Raw genomic sequence first — 11093 nt, forward strand, 5'->3', positions numbered from 1 at the left:
GGGTAGCGCAGAGTGATGGTGGGGTAGCGCAGAGTGATGGTGGGGTAGCGCAGAGTGATGGTGGGGTAGCGCAGAGTGATGGTGGGGTAGCGCAGAGTGATGGTGGGGTAGCGCAGAGTGATGGTGGGGTAGCGCAGAGTGATGATTTGGTGATGCAGAGGGCAGAAAGGCACAAAAAGCAAGTCTAACAGAGGGCAGAAAATAAGGGGAAAAAAAGGCTATCCTAGGGCAGAAGGGCACAAAAAAACGAGTCTAACAGAGGGCAGAAAAACAAGGGAAAGCTCCGATTTGGGATGAGGGGAAGAAACGAAAATCCGTCTCTGAATATACACTTTTGTCTAGAGCTGTAACTCCTAATGTTCACTGCTTTGATTGGTTTTCCTTTGAGAAACGTAAAACCAACCGGCAGTGGGCAAAGAAATGAATCATTTGGTTGCACAAATAACGCATTGTGGTAAACAGCATATCCACGCCCCAGCACTTGCGTTTCTGTTTCCCTCAAACCCTCAGTTCCCATCTTTATTATGCAGACAGATTGTGGCGCCTAGGTGAGTGCAGGAATTCGAGGCAGATGAGGGATGGGGACATTATTTACAAAGCGACACGGTGGAGTGCTGCAGAGCGAGTCAGTCTCGGATAACTTGGGGCTGCTTGGGGGAGGATTTAGAAAGACATGGGGAGTGTTTTAGAGGGAGTCAGCTCCACCAATGGTTATTAGCTGCGGGCAGGCAGGATTTAGAAAGCGACATGGGTGGAGTGTTCCACTGAAAGTCATCTCCACTCATAAGTTGCCAGGAACAGCTAAGTGTATGTGTGTTTTTAAGCAGAGCAGAGGTGTACGAGCTGCGCCATGTTAAACATTACAAAGGTGCAGCCAGTATACTTTAAGATAAAAAGTAGCGCACTGCAAAAAAAAAAAAAAAAAAAAGGAATGGTTTTAAAAATTGAGTTTGGACTGCAGCGCAGAAAAACAGAAAGGCACGTGTCCGCCATTGTTAAAGATAACGCGCAGAAAGAAAAAAGTGACTAGCAAAGTTAAAGCACGAGAACCTTCAATGAATGAGAGACGGCCTAGCGGCCGTCAACGTGAAAGCCGTGGGCAGTGAATAAATTAGGGGAACTGTACCTGAATTATCTCTTGTTATAACCTTAAGTAAATAAAGTTTAGTTTTTCTAGAGCACACAAATGATGCGATGTCTTGGTGCTAGAGTTCTGAAGCTGAGCTGACAGAGGACGAGACCTACTTAAGGCTGGACACAGCCAGGTCTTTAAAGATTTCCTAAATATGATCCCGTTCATTTGAAATCGCAATTAAAAAAAGCATAGAATTCCAAAGGTTCCAGGTTAAGTAGGGAAAGCTTTTGCCACCCCAATTATCTATCTTAGGAATAACTACTAATTTATCAGCAGATCTTAGGTCACATCAAGGGACATACCATGCAAAGGTCTTCTGATAGTAGATAGGGCCAGTTCCATGCAATGTTCTGTGTACCATAGTCAAGGCCTTAAAATTCACACTTACACCAACCAACAGCCAGTTAAGATCACAAATGCTCTTTGTAACTGAGCTTAAAACCGGGGGGTTCTGGAGGAGGGGTCTTTAAAAGCAGGCGGGCTGCTGCATTCCACAGAGATTGTAGCTTTGATTGGAGACGTTTGTAAATTCCTAGGTAGCGAGCATTACAACAGTCTATCCTAGATGGAAACAGGGCAACCACTACCATTTTTTGGATGTCTAATGGAATAAATGGGAAGACCTTTTTAAGTATCTTTAATGGATTGTAACATGAAGATGTAATATGATTGATCTGTTCTGAAAAACAGAGCTGGCCATCAAACACCTTATACAAAACGTGATCCTGGTGAAATATTGAGAGCTTAGATATAATTTCTTGACAGCTCAGGTAAATTTACACCACCTGAGACCATCATAAGTATACTGTAACTTTGTAACCCTGCTTCTCTTCTACTCAAATTAGGGTAATAAAATAGCCTTATTATGTGTGCACAAAAACCTGGCTTATGTATATGTGCAATGCCGGCAGAAACATGCAATGCTCTTTCCATGTTTCTTTATTATGTCAGAATTAATGTGTATTAACTTATTTGCTATATACACTGATCGTTAAAATATTTCCATCATACATAAAAGACGGATATAGAAACAAAGTATAAATAAACAATATACAGTCATAACTGGTAAGATGTACATAGTGGGAAAGAAAAGTATGAACCCAAAGCCAATATGTTATGGTAGTGCAATGAAAGATTTCAAACCTAAAAAATATTTTCTAGAAGCAACATTAATACCACCAAACTTAATCAAATAGCAAAATGTACAGAACAGAAAATATACATGCTCCTATTACCTGGACTGGGTTGTTCCGATTCATCTTTGACCACCACCAGCTCTTTGTCATCTTCAACTATTTCAAGTTCCTTAGGATAAACAAGAACATTCAGTTCCGTTTCAAGCTTACTCTGATCCACAGGAAAAGCCAGTTTCTGCCTCAGTGGTTTAATTTCAAAAGCTTGAAAGGTTTTCAATTCATTTTTCAGTACGGGAGTCTCTTTATTATCAGTTGGGATATCTTTAGTAAGATCTATTATGTCTTGCTTAATAGCTTTACTCAGGTCTGTGTGTTTGTTAACATGTTTAACGACCTTCACGTCCTTCTTAACATGTTTAATACCCTTATGAATTTGCTTAACGATTATTACATCCCTATCAGTGTCTTCAGCAATACTGTTATTTTCAGTGACAGGTTGGTGTCGAGGGATAGCAGTCTTCGGACCATCATGCTGTGCATTTTCTTCTCTGGTACAAAGTGCCAGTTTTTCATCCTTCTTAATATGTTCAAGTTCAAGCTTAATTTGTTTATATTTTAGGAGCAGATCTTCAAAACTTTCATCTCCAGACCCCTCTGTCTTCGAGGAGGAAGAGTAGATTGCTTTTCGTGTTGGGGAACGCCCAAAGTTCTTAACTGAGCAGTATGTTAAGAAATAAACGTATCAAGGGGACATCAGAAGTTTGTAAATATTTATTCAAGCATAAACATTAACTCAAGTTTGGGACACTAAAAATAGAGATTATTTTCCAACATAATGCAAATTTAAGATTAATCTAAAGTGCCCCTTTATCTGTACCCCTGAAGCATCTTTAAGAGTCCACTCTCACTCCTCTGAAGAGCATCCTCTTCATGCAGCAGCACAGCTCGTGGAGAAGCTGAAAAATTCTGACCACATCACCCTCATGCTAAAGGAGCTATTATAGCAACCCCAGATCTTCAAGATCAGTTCTATTACTTAAGAGGTCCCGTAAACCAAGACACCCATTTACCTACCCAACTAACTATATCTGAGGTCCATACAAGAGGAGGTCCGACATCGCCATATTAGAGAGATAAAATTACTGAAGAGGGGTGCGGGGGGAGAAGAAAACTCACCTTTTCAAGAAACATTACCTCCAATAGGAGTGGCTTCTCGCCCCTTCCACTAACGGTACTGCCTCTCTCTGTCCCATCCTGTACTCTGCATCCCATTGGGGCACTCCCCTGCTAGGCAGTAAGGCTTGTGCTACAGAAATACTAGAGCATGCATACAAGAGTACCTGAACCAACATATCAACTCACTGTCTGTTTCTACAAGTGACTCATAAGTGAAGTGATACATCTTTGATTCATTGCAATTAGAATAAAATAATTTTGTAAATTTCTGCATTTGTTGGAAGCTGTCCGAGGGTTAAAGAAAGTCGAGACACAAATCTCGAAATAAGGATAACTTGACTGTCGGCAGAGAATGGAGAAAGGGGTTAAATTTGCACATCTTAGCAGGCAAGATAATTTACACGGCTGACCGCAAAGTGGTCACGCCTGAGGCAGCAGTCATCTATTTAAATGCGAGCTGCAGATTCCTTCAAACCTGTTTGACTTGCCTATCAGGACAACACCAACAAACAAAAAATGAAGCACTAATTTCTTTCCTTGCTTTCCCTTTCAGTCCACATACAATACAATACCCAAAATGCATTACTAGTTCTTCTATCAAGCGTTGTTGCCTGGCGTACACCAGCAGAGTTATGTCTTCAAAAACACCTGCCTACCTAAACTGCACAGTTCTCGGTCAGGTTTCGAATCCCACATGCTATTCACTTTCTCTACCAAAGTCACAACCATTCCTCTTGCAATAAAAATGTATTATTTGAACATTTACAACTCAAGTCAGACCAGCAGGACATTTACTTATATTCTTAATTGTATTAACTCGCTACCAGTACAGCTTATACAGCAGACATTGTGGTGCCGCCACTATATAGTAACATTAAAGTATTGTCTCAACCTGAACTGAACTACCCAACCACTTGTTCTTGGCCATTTCCATCACCAATATGCCTCCTTTCCGTCAGCACAGTAAATGTAAATGTGTGTGTCTTGTAAAGCGCACTGCTACCCGGAGGCGTCCTGGTGCTATAGACCGCTGGGGAACCCGCCCTGGCTTTCCCTGCGAGATGTTCCCTCCTGTGCATCTCCAAGGTGAAACCAGGCATCCCCAGCGTTTGTGGGGGACCCTTGTGGAGATGAGGCAAGCTAATGCCCAGAGTTGCCGAGTGTGAACCCTGGTTAGAGTAGGCACCGAGGCGAGAATTATGAAGTCCACTGACCCTGGTTCACAACCCTGCCGCGTCGGGGATTGAACCCTGGTCCCGGGCCTGCCGCCTCTAACCAGTGAGCCACACCACTCCACTCGAGTACCAGTTTGAAAAGCAGACTACTCTTCCTGCTACAGTGATACGACCACACGTATCACTGCACCACCACCTGGACATCTTAACCACAGTGAATGAGTGTAGACGCCACAACTAAGACAGAGACTTGCAGTTGCCTCCTCAGGCAATTTCAACTACCCGCACGGTCACTCGGGATTCTTTTCCAGCACAGATCCTACCTGCAACAACCGTATTCAATCAGTGGTCACCTTTCAACAATGCCCAACCTCAAGCAGCCACCACACCAGGCTACGAGGAATAAGTACAATATTTTCATATTCATGTGACCACCAACTTCAGACTACATTCATTTTCACTTCCACCTTGACAGCAACTACAACTGTATCTTGCCACGGCCTACGTGGAATCAGCGTTATCACCACCAACACGGAAATTAAGTTTTACCGGGACAACTACCCACAGTAGTCTCACCGCCGCAAATTACGCCTATCCATACTTTAACAGTCACCTTACCTTACAACTGTAAATAACCACCTAGGAGTTTAAGTTATGACATAATCCAAGCATCGATCCAACACTAAAACCGGAGGCTGACAGGATCTTTGCGAAACACAATTACACTTCTCAAATAGCGACCAGGGAACACCAACCCCCCCACTCAAGCATATGAGCTGCAAACTGGTTTTAATTTTCACCAACAAGGCTTGCAGGCGCCTGCAAGAATACCCCTTACAAACTTCTCAATGAGACCATCATCTCAGACAACCAAATGTTTAAAAGCTATTGCCACCGTCAATTAGGCATGAACACCGTGACACCGGTCAGTCAGCACACTAGCCTAGGGTCACCAGGATTCCCGAAATTGCCAGGACAGTCCAGTTGTTGGCATCTGTTTTGACAAACTGTAGTACATTTAACTAAAACCCCAAGTTATCCGAGACTGTCTGCTAAACACTGGGCGAGTTTTCATGTGTTCCGGAGCAGAAAGAATTAAAAGCCCCTCACAGAAAGCCTCTTAGTTAGCACAATTTACAATTGTGTCTAGGTTGCGTTTAGTTTGAATGAGTGCCTCCTGTTTTTCACGTAGCGGAGTACGGTCGTGTCAACTGTAGTGCTACGTCTACGGAATGTATCCGTTGTTGGTTTAAAACCATAGTCACACTACCTATCCCCCAGGTTACTCTAATCACTCTTCAGTAACAGGATACGTGGCAGGATACTCTTCCTGGAGGTCGCATCTCTCCAACTACTTCCACTGTTATTGCCTCCAAAGTTTCTTGGGGGCTTCTCTGGCGCTCCTCCGCCCCAACTCCAGTCTCGGCCCCCTCGCTCATCCTCCCAGTATGGCTTATGAAGGGAGCCCCTAGCCACACGCCCACGGCCGCCACCTCGATACCGGAGCCGATCCAGCACAGTGCTGCTGCGCTCCCAAAAAGAAGGCCGCGAGTTCCCTTCGCATTGCTGCTGTTGGGAGCGCATTGAGCCAGCAGGAGGAGATCGGTATTGTGGCTCCTTCTGTCGGTAGGCGTGAGGCAGAGGGGAATAGCAGCGCCGAAAGCTCCCACGCCGAACCGCAGGGTAGCGCGAGGCCGGTCCCGCCACTTCACCTCCATCCTGGGGGTCGCCGCTATCCGCGTCGCTTATCTCGCCGTCCTCCAACTCGCCCTCCTCTTTTGGAGAAAGGCCACCCAACTCTGTATCGGCCATGACGGCCGTAGGCACTAGTGTTACTGAACGTAGCGATACAGAGCGAGTCACTATCCGGCAAGAAGAAGCGACTGCCTGTCGAAAGCGTACTCTGCGTCCCCTCTTCCTGCCACCGGTCTGCTGTCTTCCGCAACCCGCAGCCAACTCTCGCGAGAAGGCCATCCTACCAGCACAGTACGGGAGCAAAATCCCTCTGACGGTCCCCTGAAGTAGCTGAGAAAGCACCGCTAATTCGCCTATGTACTCTTCCGGCCATCTTGGAAGGGTTTTGGGTTGTTCGCCATCCAACAAGATTTCCTTCCGATATAAAGGTAGCAATTAACTTTTAGGCATTTGACTCTTTTTCAAGTTTCAATCTTGAAAAAAAGGGTTTTAAAGTATCCTATTTATTGTTTAAAAATCAATATTAACAACCGTCTAAATAATTCATATATTAATAAAACAGGATAAGCAAGTTTGTATTAATAATAGCATTCCTAGCATTTGTGTCAATGATATTTTCTCTGTACCTAGTCCAGAATTTACTAAATGCTGTACTTTAAAATGCATGTCCGCCAGCCAGGGTCTTCTTATTCCCCGCATTGCTGCTTCAGATAAGGGCGTGACGTGTTAGCATGCACGCCCAGATGCCACCCCTTTAATAAAGTTGTTTCTGTGGTTTCCACGAAATGTAACCGTGCTTATGTATGAAACACCTGCTTAGAAGAATGCGAAAAGGGCACGGTTCGTTCATGGTCTCCCTGCTGAGCTACGTATCTCGAGATGGTACTGATTTGTAAAGAATAGCCAAGGCCTCCTTGATGACCGATGCCTCATAAATTCGTTTTCTTACCCACCCGAAGCCAGGACCTTGCTACTAGGATCTTGGATTTTCTTTCTATAAAACTGTTGCTTCCTGCTAGGTTTGTTTAAAGATATATAGGAAACAAACATTGAAAATGGAATAGGTCTGGCCCTCATTTAAGTTAAAGCAATTCTGTTTGTAATTAGGTGGCTTTTTAGTTTTGCTTTTATTAGTGTTTTTCAAACTTTCATGTATTATACCATGCATATGTATGCATATATGTATGCATGCATTTATATGTGTATTTATATAGATATGCAGATGTATATATATATATATATATATATATATATATATATATATATATACTGTCAAGTCAAGTCAGATAATTTATATAGCGCGCTACATACCCAGAGGGTCTCAAGGCGCTTGAAGAAGGGTGGGGAATTACATGTCGAATATCCAGGTTTTAAGTTGCTTTCTGAATGCTAGGTGGTTCTGAGTGAGGCGAAGGTGAATGGGAAGTGAGTTCCAGGTTTTAGCCGCCAGGTAGGAGAAGGATCTTCCTCCCATGGTGGTTTTGTTGATGCGAGGTACAGCAGCAAGGGCTTGGTTGGAAGAGCGTAGCTGGCGGGGGGGGAGTGTAGAAGGAAAGTCGTGTGTTGAGGCATTCGGGTCCAAGTTCGTAAAGTGCTTTGTGTGCGTGGGTTAGGAGGCGGAATGTTATCCTCTTATTGACTGGGAGCCAGTGGAGGTTTTTCAGGTGACCAGAAATGTGGTCTTTACGCGGGATGTCTAGTATGAGTCTGGCTGATGCGTTCTGGATGCGTTGGAGTTTTTTCTGAAGTTTTGCGGTGGTACCGGCGTATAGGGTGTTTCCGTAGTCCAGGCGACTTGTAACCAGTGTGTGGGTGACCGTTTTCCTAGTTTCGGTGGGGATCCAGCGAAATGTTTTTTTGAGCATGCGAAGAATGTTGAAGCAAGATGATGAAGCGGCGTTGACTTGTCTGGTCATTGAGAGTGAGGAGTCCAGGATGACGCCCAGGTTCCGTGCGTGGTCCGTCGGGATGGGTGCTTTTCCAAGGGCCTCTGGCCACCAAGAGTAGTCCCAGGCGGAGGGGGAGGTACCTAAGATAAGGACTTCTGTTTTGTCTGAATTCAGTTTCAGACGGCTGTGCTTCATCCACTCGGCTACTTCTTTCATTCCTTCATGTAGGTTGGTTTTGGCGGTATTAGGGTCTTTGGTGAGTGGGAGGATCAGTTGAGTGTCATCAGCGTAGGAGATGATGTTGAGGTTGTGTTGGCGTGCGATGGCCGCGAGGGGGCTCATGTATACGTTGAAGAGGGTGGGGCTGAGTGAGGATCCTTGTGGCACGCCGCAAATGACTTCAGTGGCCTCTGACTTGAATGGTGGGAGGCGGACTCTCTGAGTTCTTCCGGCAAGGAATGAGGTGATCCATTCCAGTGCTTTTCCTTGGATTCCGATGTTTCTGAGGCGTTGTAACATGGTGCTATGACAGACTGTGTCGAAGGCTGTGGAGAGGTCGAGGAGGATGAGGGCGACTGTGTCTCCATTGTCCAGTAGAGTTTGAATGTCGTCTGTTGCTGCGATGAGTGCGGTCTCAGTGCTGTGTTTTGCTCGGAAGCCGGACTGTGAGGAGTCGAGGGATTTGTTGGTTTCGAGGAAGGCTGGTTGTTGACAGCTTTCTCAATGACTTTGGCCAGGAATGGAAGGAGCGAGATGGGGCGGTAGTTTTTGAGTTCGGTGGGGTCAGCTGTGGGTTTTTTCAGAAGGGCGCTGAGTTTGGCGTGTTTCCAGCTTTCCGGGAAGGTGGCGGATTTGAGGGAGCAGTTGATGACGTCTCGGAGGTGTGGTGCTATGATGGAGTCTGCTTTGTTGAAGATGTGGTGAGGGCATGGGTCTGTGGGGGATCCTGAGTGGATGGAGTTCATCAGGCGGATAGTGTCCTCAGTGGAGATTGGGTTCCAGTCATTAAGGGTGTTCAAGGGGGGTGAAGGTACGGCAGAAGGTTGGGAGGGTTGGTGTCCAGGTAGGTTGTCGAAGCTGTTGTGGATGTCTGCGATTTTGTCGTGGAAGAACGAGGCTAGGGAGTCGCAAAGGGTTTGAGAGGGAGTGATGTCGTTGGAGTTGGCAGTAGGGTTGGTAAACTCTTTGACGATGTTGAATAATTCCTTGCTGTTGTGGGCGTTGTTGTCTAGTCGGTCTTTGAATGCGGCTTTCTTGGCAGTCCGGATCAGTTGGTGGTGTATGCGGGTGGCGTTTTTGAAGGCGTCCCTGGTGCTGGTGTTTGGGTCTTTTTTCCAGGCCTTCTCAAGGGAGCGACAGAGTTTCTTGGATTTCTTAAGATCATTGTTGAACCAGGGGGCGTTTTTGCTGCCTAGTATGATTTGACGTTTTTTCAGAGGTGCTAGGTTGTCGGCGCTGTTGGTTAGCCATTGAGTGAGGTTAATGGCTGCTTGGTTGGGGTTCGAAGAGTGGGCAGGGGCGTTTTGAAGAAGCGATGAGGAGATCTGGTTGATGGTGATTTTGTTCCAGTTTCTTCGCAGAGTAGGTTGATGATGGTTGTGGGTTGTGGTCTTTTTGTAGACAAAGTGAACGCAGCTGTGGTCCGTCCAATGGAGAACTGTGGTGTGGCTGAAGGAGATATGTTTGCTAGAGGTGAAGATAGGGTCGAGTGTGTGACCTGCGTAGTGAGTGGGGGCATTAACAAGTTGTTTGAGTCCGAGGTTGGCGAGATTGTCCAGAAGGGTGGTGGTGTTGCTGTTGTTGCTTTTTTCCAGATGAAAATTGAGGTCTCCCAGTAGAATGTAGTCCTCGGAAGGGAGGGCGTGTGGGGTGATAAAGTCAGTGATGTCTTCACTGAATTGTGCACAGGGTCCAGGTGGCCTGTAGAGGAGGGTGCCTCTAAGTGTGGTATTGGGGCCTGGGCCAGAAAGGGGCTGGGGGCAGCATTTTAAGCCTCTGTGCCCCCCCCGACATTGCCCAATCCGCATCCCTCCCGCCTCCCGCCTCCCGCCTTGACATTGGCTATACCGCCTCCCGCCTTGAGCCCGCCGCCCCCGCCCCGACATTGGGCATAGCGCATAGCGCCTACCGCCTCCCGCCTCGCGCCTCACACCGCGAGCCTCCCGCCCGCCTCCTGCCTCCTGCCCCTGCTTTGTAACCCCCCCCCCCCCCCCGAGGTCCCGACTTACCTCCCCGTGCTGCCACTGCTCCTCCGCTTCTCAACGCTCCGCAGCTCCTCCCGGCACTCATGTTTCTCCCGTATTGCTGTTGCTGGTGAACTCCGCTCCTCCCCTCACGCAGACGCTCCTCATGTCTCGCTCTTCCTGTTACTCGTGAACGATGCTACTCCCCTCACGCATACGTCGCGGCCGGCGCTACTTGCAAGGGACTACTTTATTTTTATTTGTAAATATTTTAAACAACGTTTATTTTTTATTTTTATGTAGCCTATGTCCTTCTGCTTGCCCTGAGGTTTTCTAAGATGTCTTGGGTGTTCAGATTGGTGGTGTAGTTTTCGAGTTTACCTGGCTCAAAGGTGCAAGTTCTCTCTTTATAATAGTAGTATATATATATATATATATATATATATATATATATATATATATATATATATATATATATATATATATATATATATATATATATATATATATAAACAGATGGTGTACCGATAACAGGACGCTGCAACTTGAACATGATACATGTCTCGGCGGAACCCACTATGGTTACGAACTTTTTGGCTAAACTACAGATCTCAAAATGCTGTGCAAGGGACTCTGTACTACAAAGTACATTCCGTGTGTTTTTTACTAAAAGACGGCGGAAACTGCCACGAACATCCGCCTTG

General features: G+C 45.9%; 1 protein-coding gene across 3 annotated transcripts in view; it reads right to left on the reverse strand.

Annotated features, from left to right (window-relative positions):
* ZFC3H1 (zinc finger C3H1-type containing) overlaps nt 1-6601 on the reverse strand; it is an 833014-nt gene extending 826413 nt beyond the window's left edge. For 2 of the 3 annotated variants that reach the window (XM_086921759.1, XM_086921741.1), the window contains exons 1-2: nt 5936-6601; nt 2371-2985 (exon numbers count right to left, since the gene is read on the reverse strand). In XM_086921759.1, coding sequence (XP_086777885.1) covers nt 2371-2985; nt 5936-6596 — 1276 coding nt within the window. In that variant the 5' untranslated portion in view covers nt 6597-6601. The remainder of the gene's footprint in view (nt 1-2370; nt 2986-5935) is intronic. The other variant, XM_086921749.1, reaches the window with a different exon arrangement.
* Nucleotides 6602-11093: the final 4492 nt, after the last annotated feature.

The sequence above is a fragment of the Lissotriton vulgaris genome, chromosome 1_1, assembly GCF_964263255.1.
Source record: "Lissotriton vulgaris chromosome 1_1, aLisVul1.2, whole genome shotgun sequence".
In the NCBI taxonomy this organism is placed as follows: domain Eukaryota; kingdom Metazoa; phylum Chordata; class Amphibia; order Caudata; family Salamandridae; genus Lissotriton; species Lissotriton vulgaris.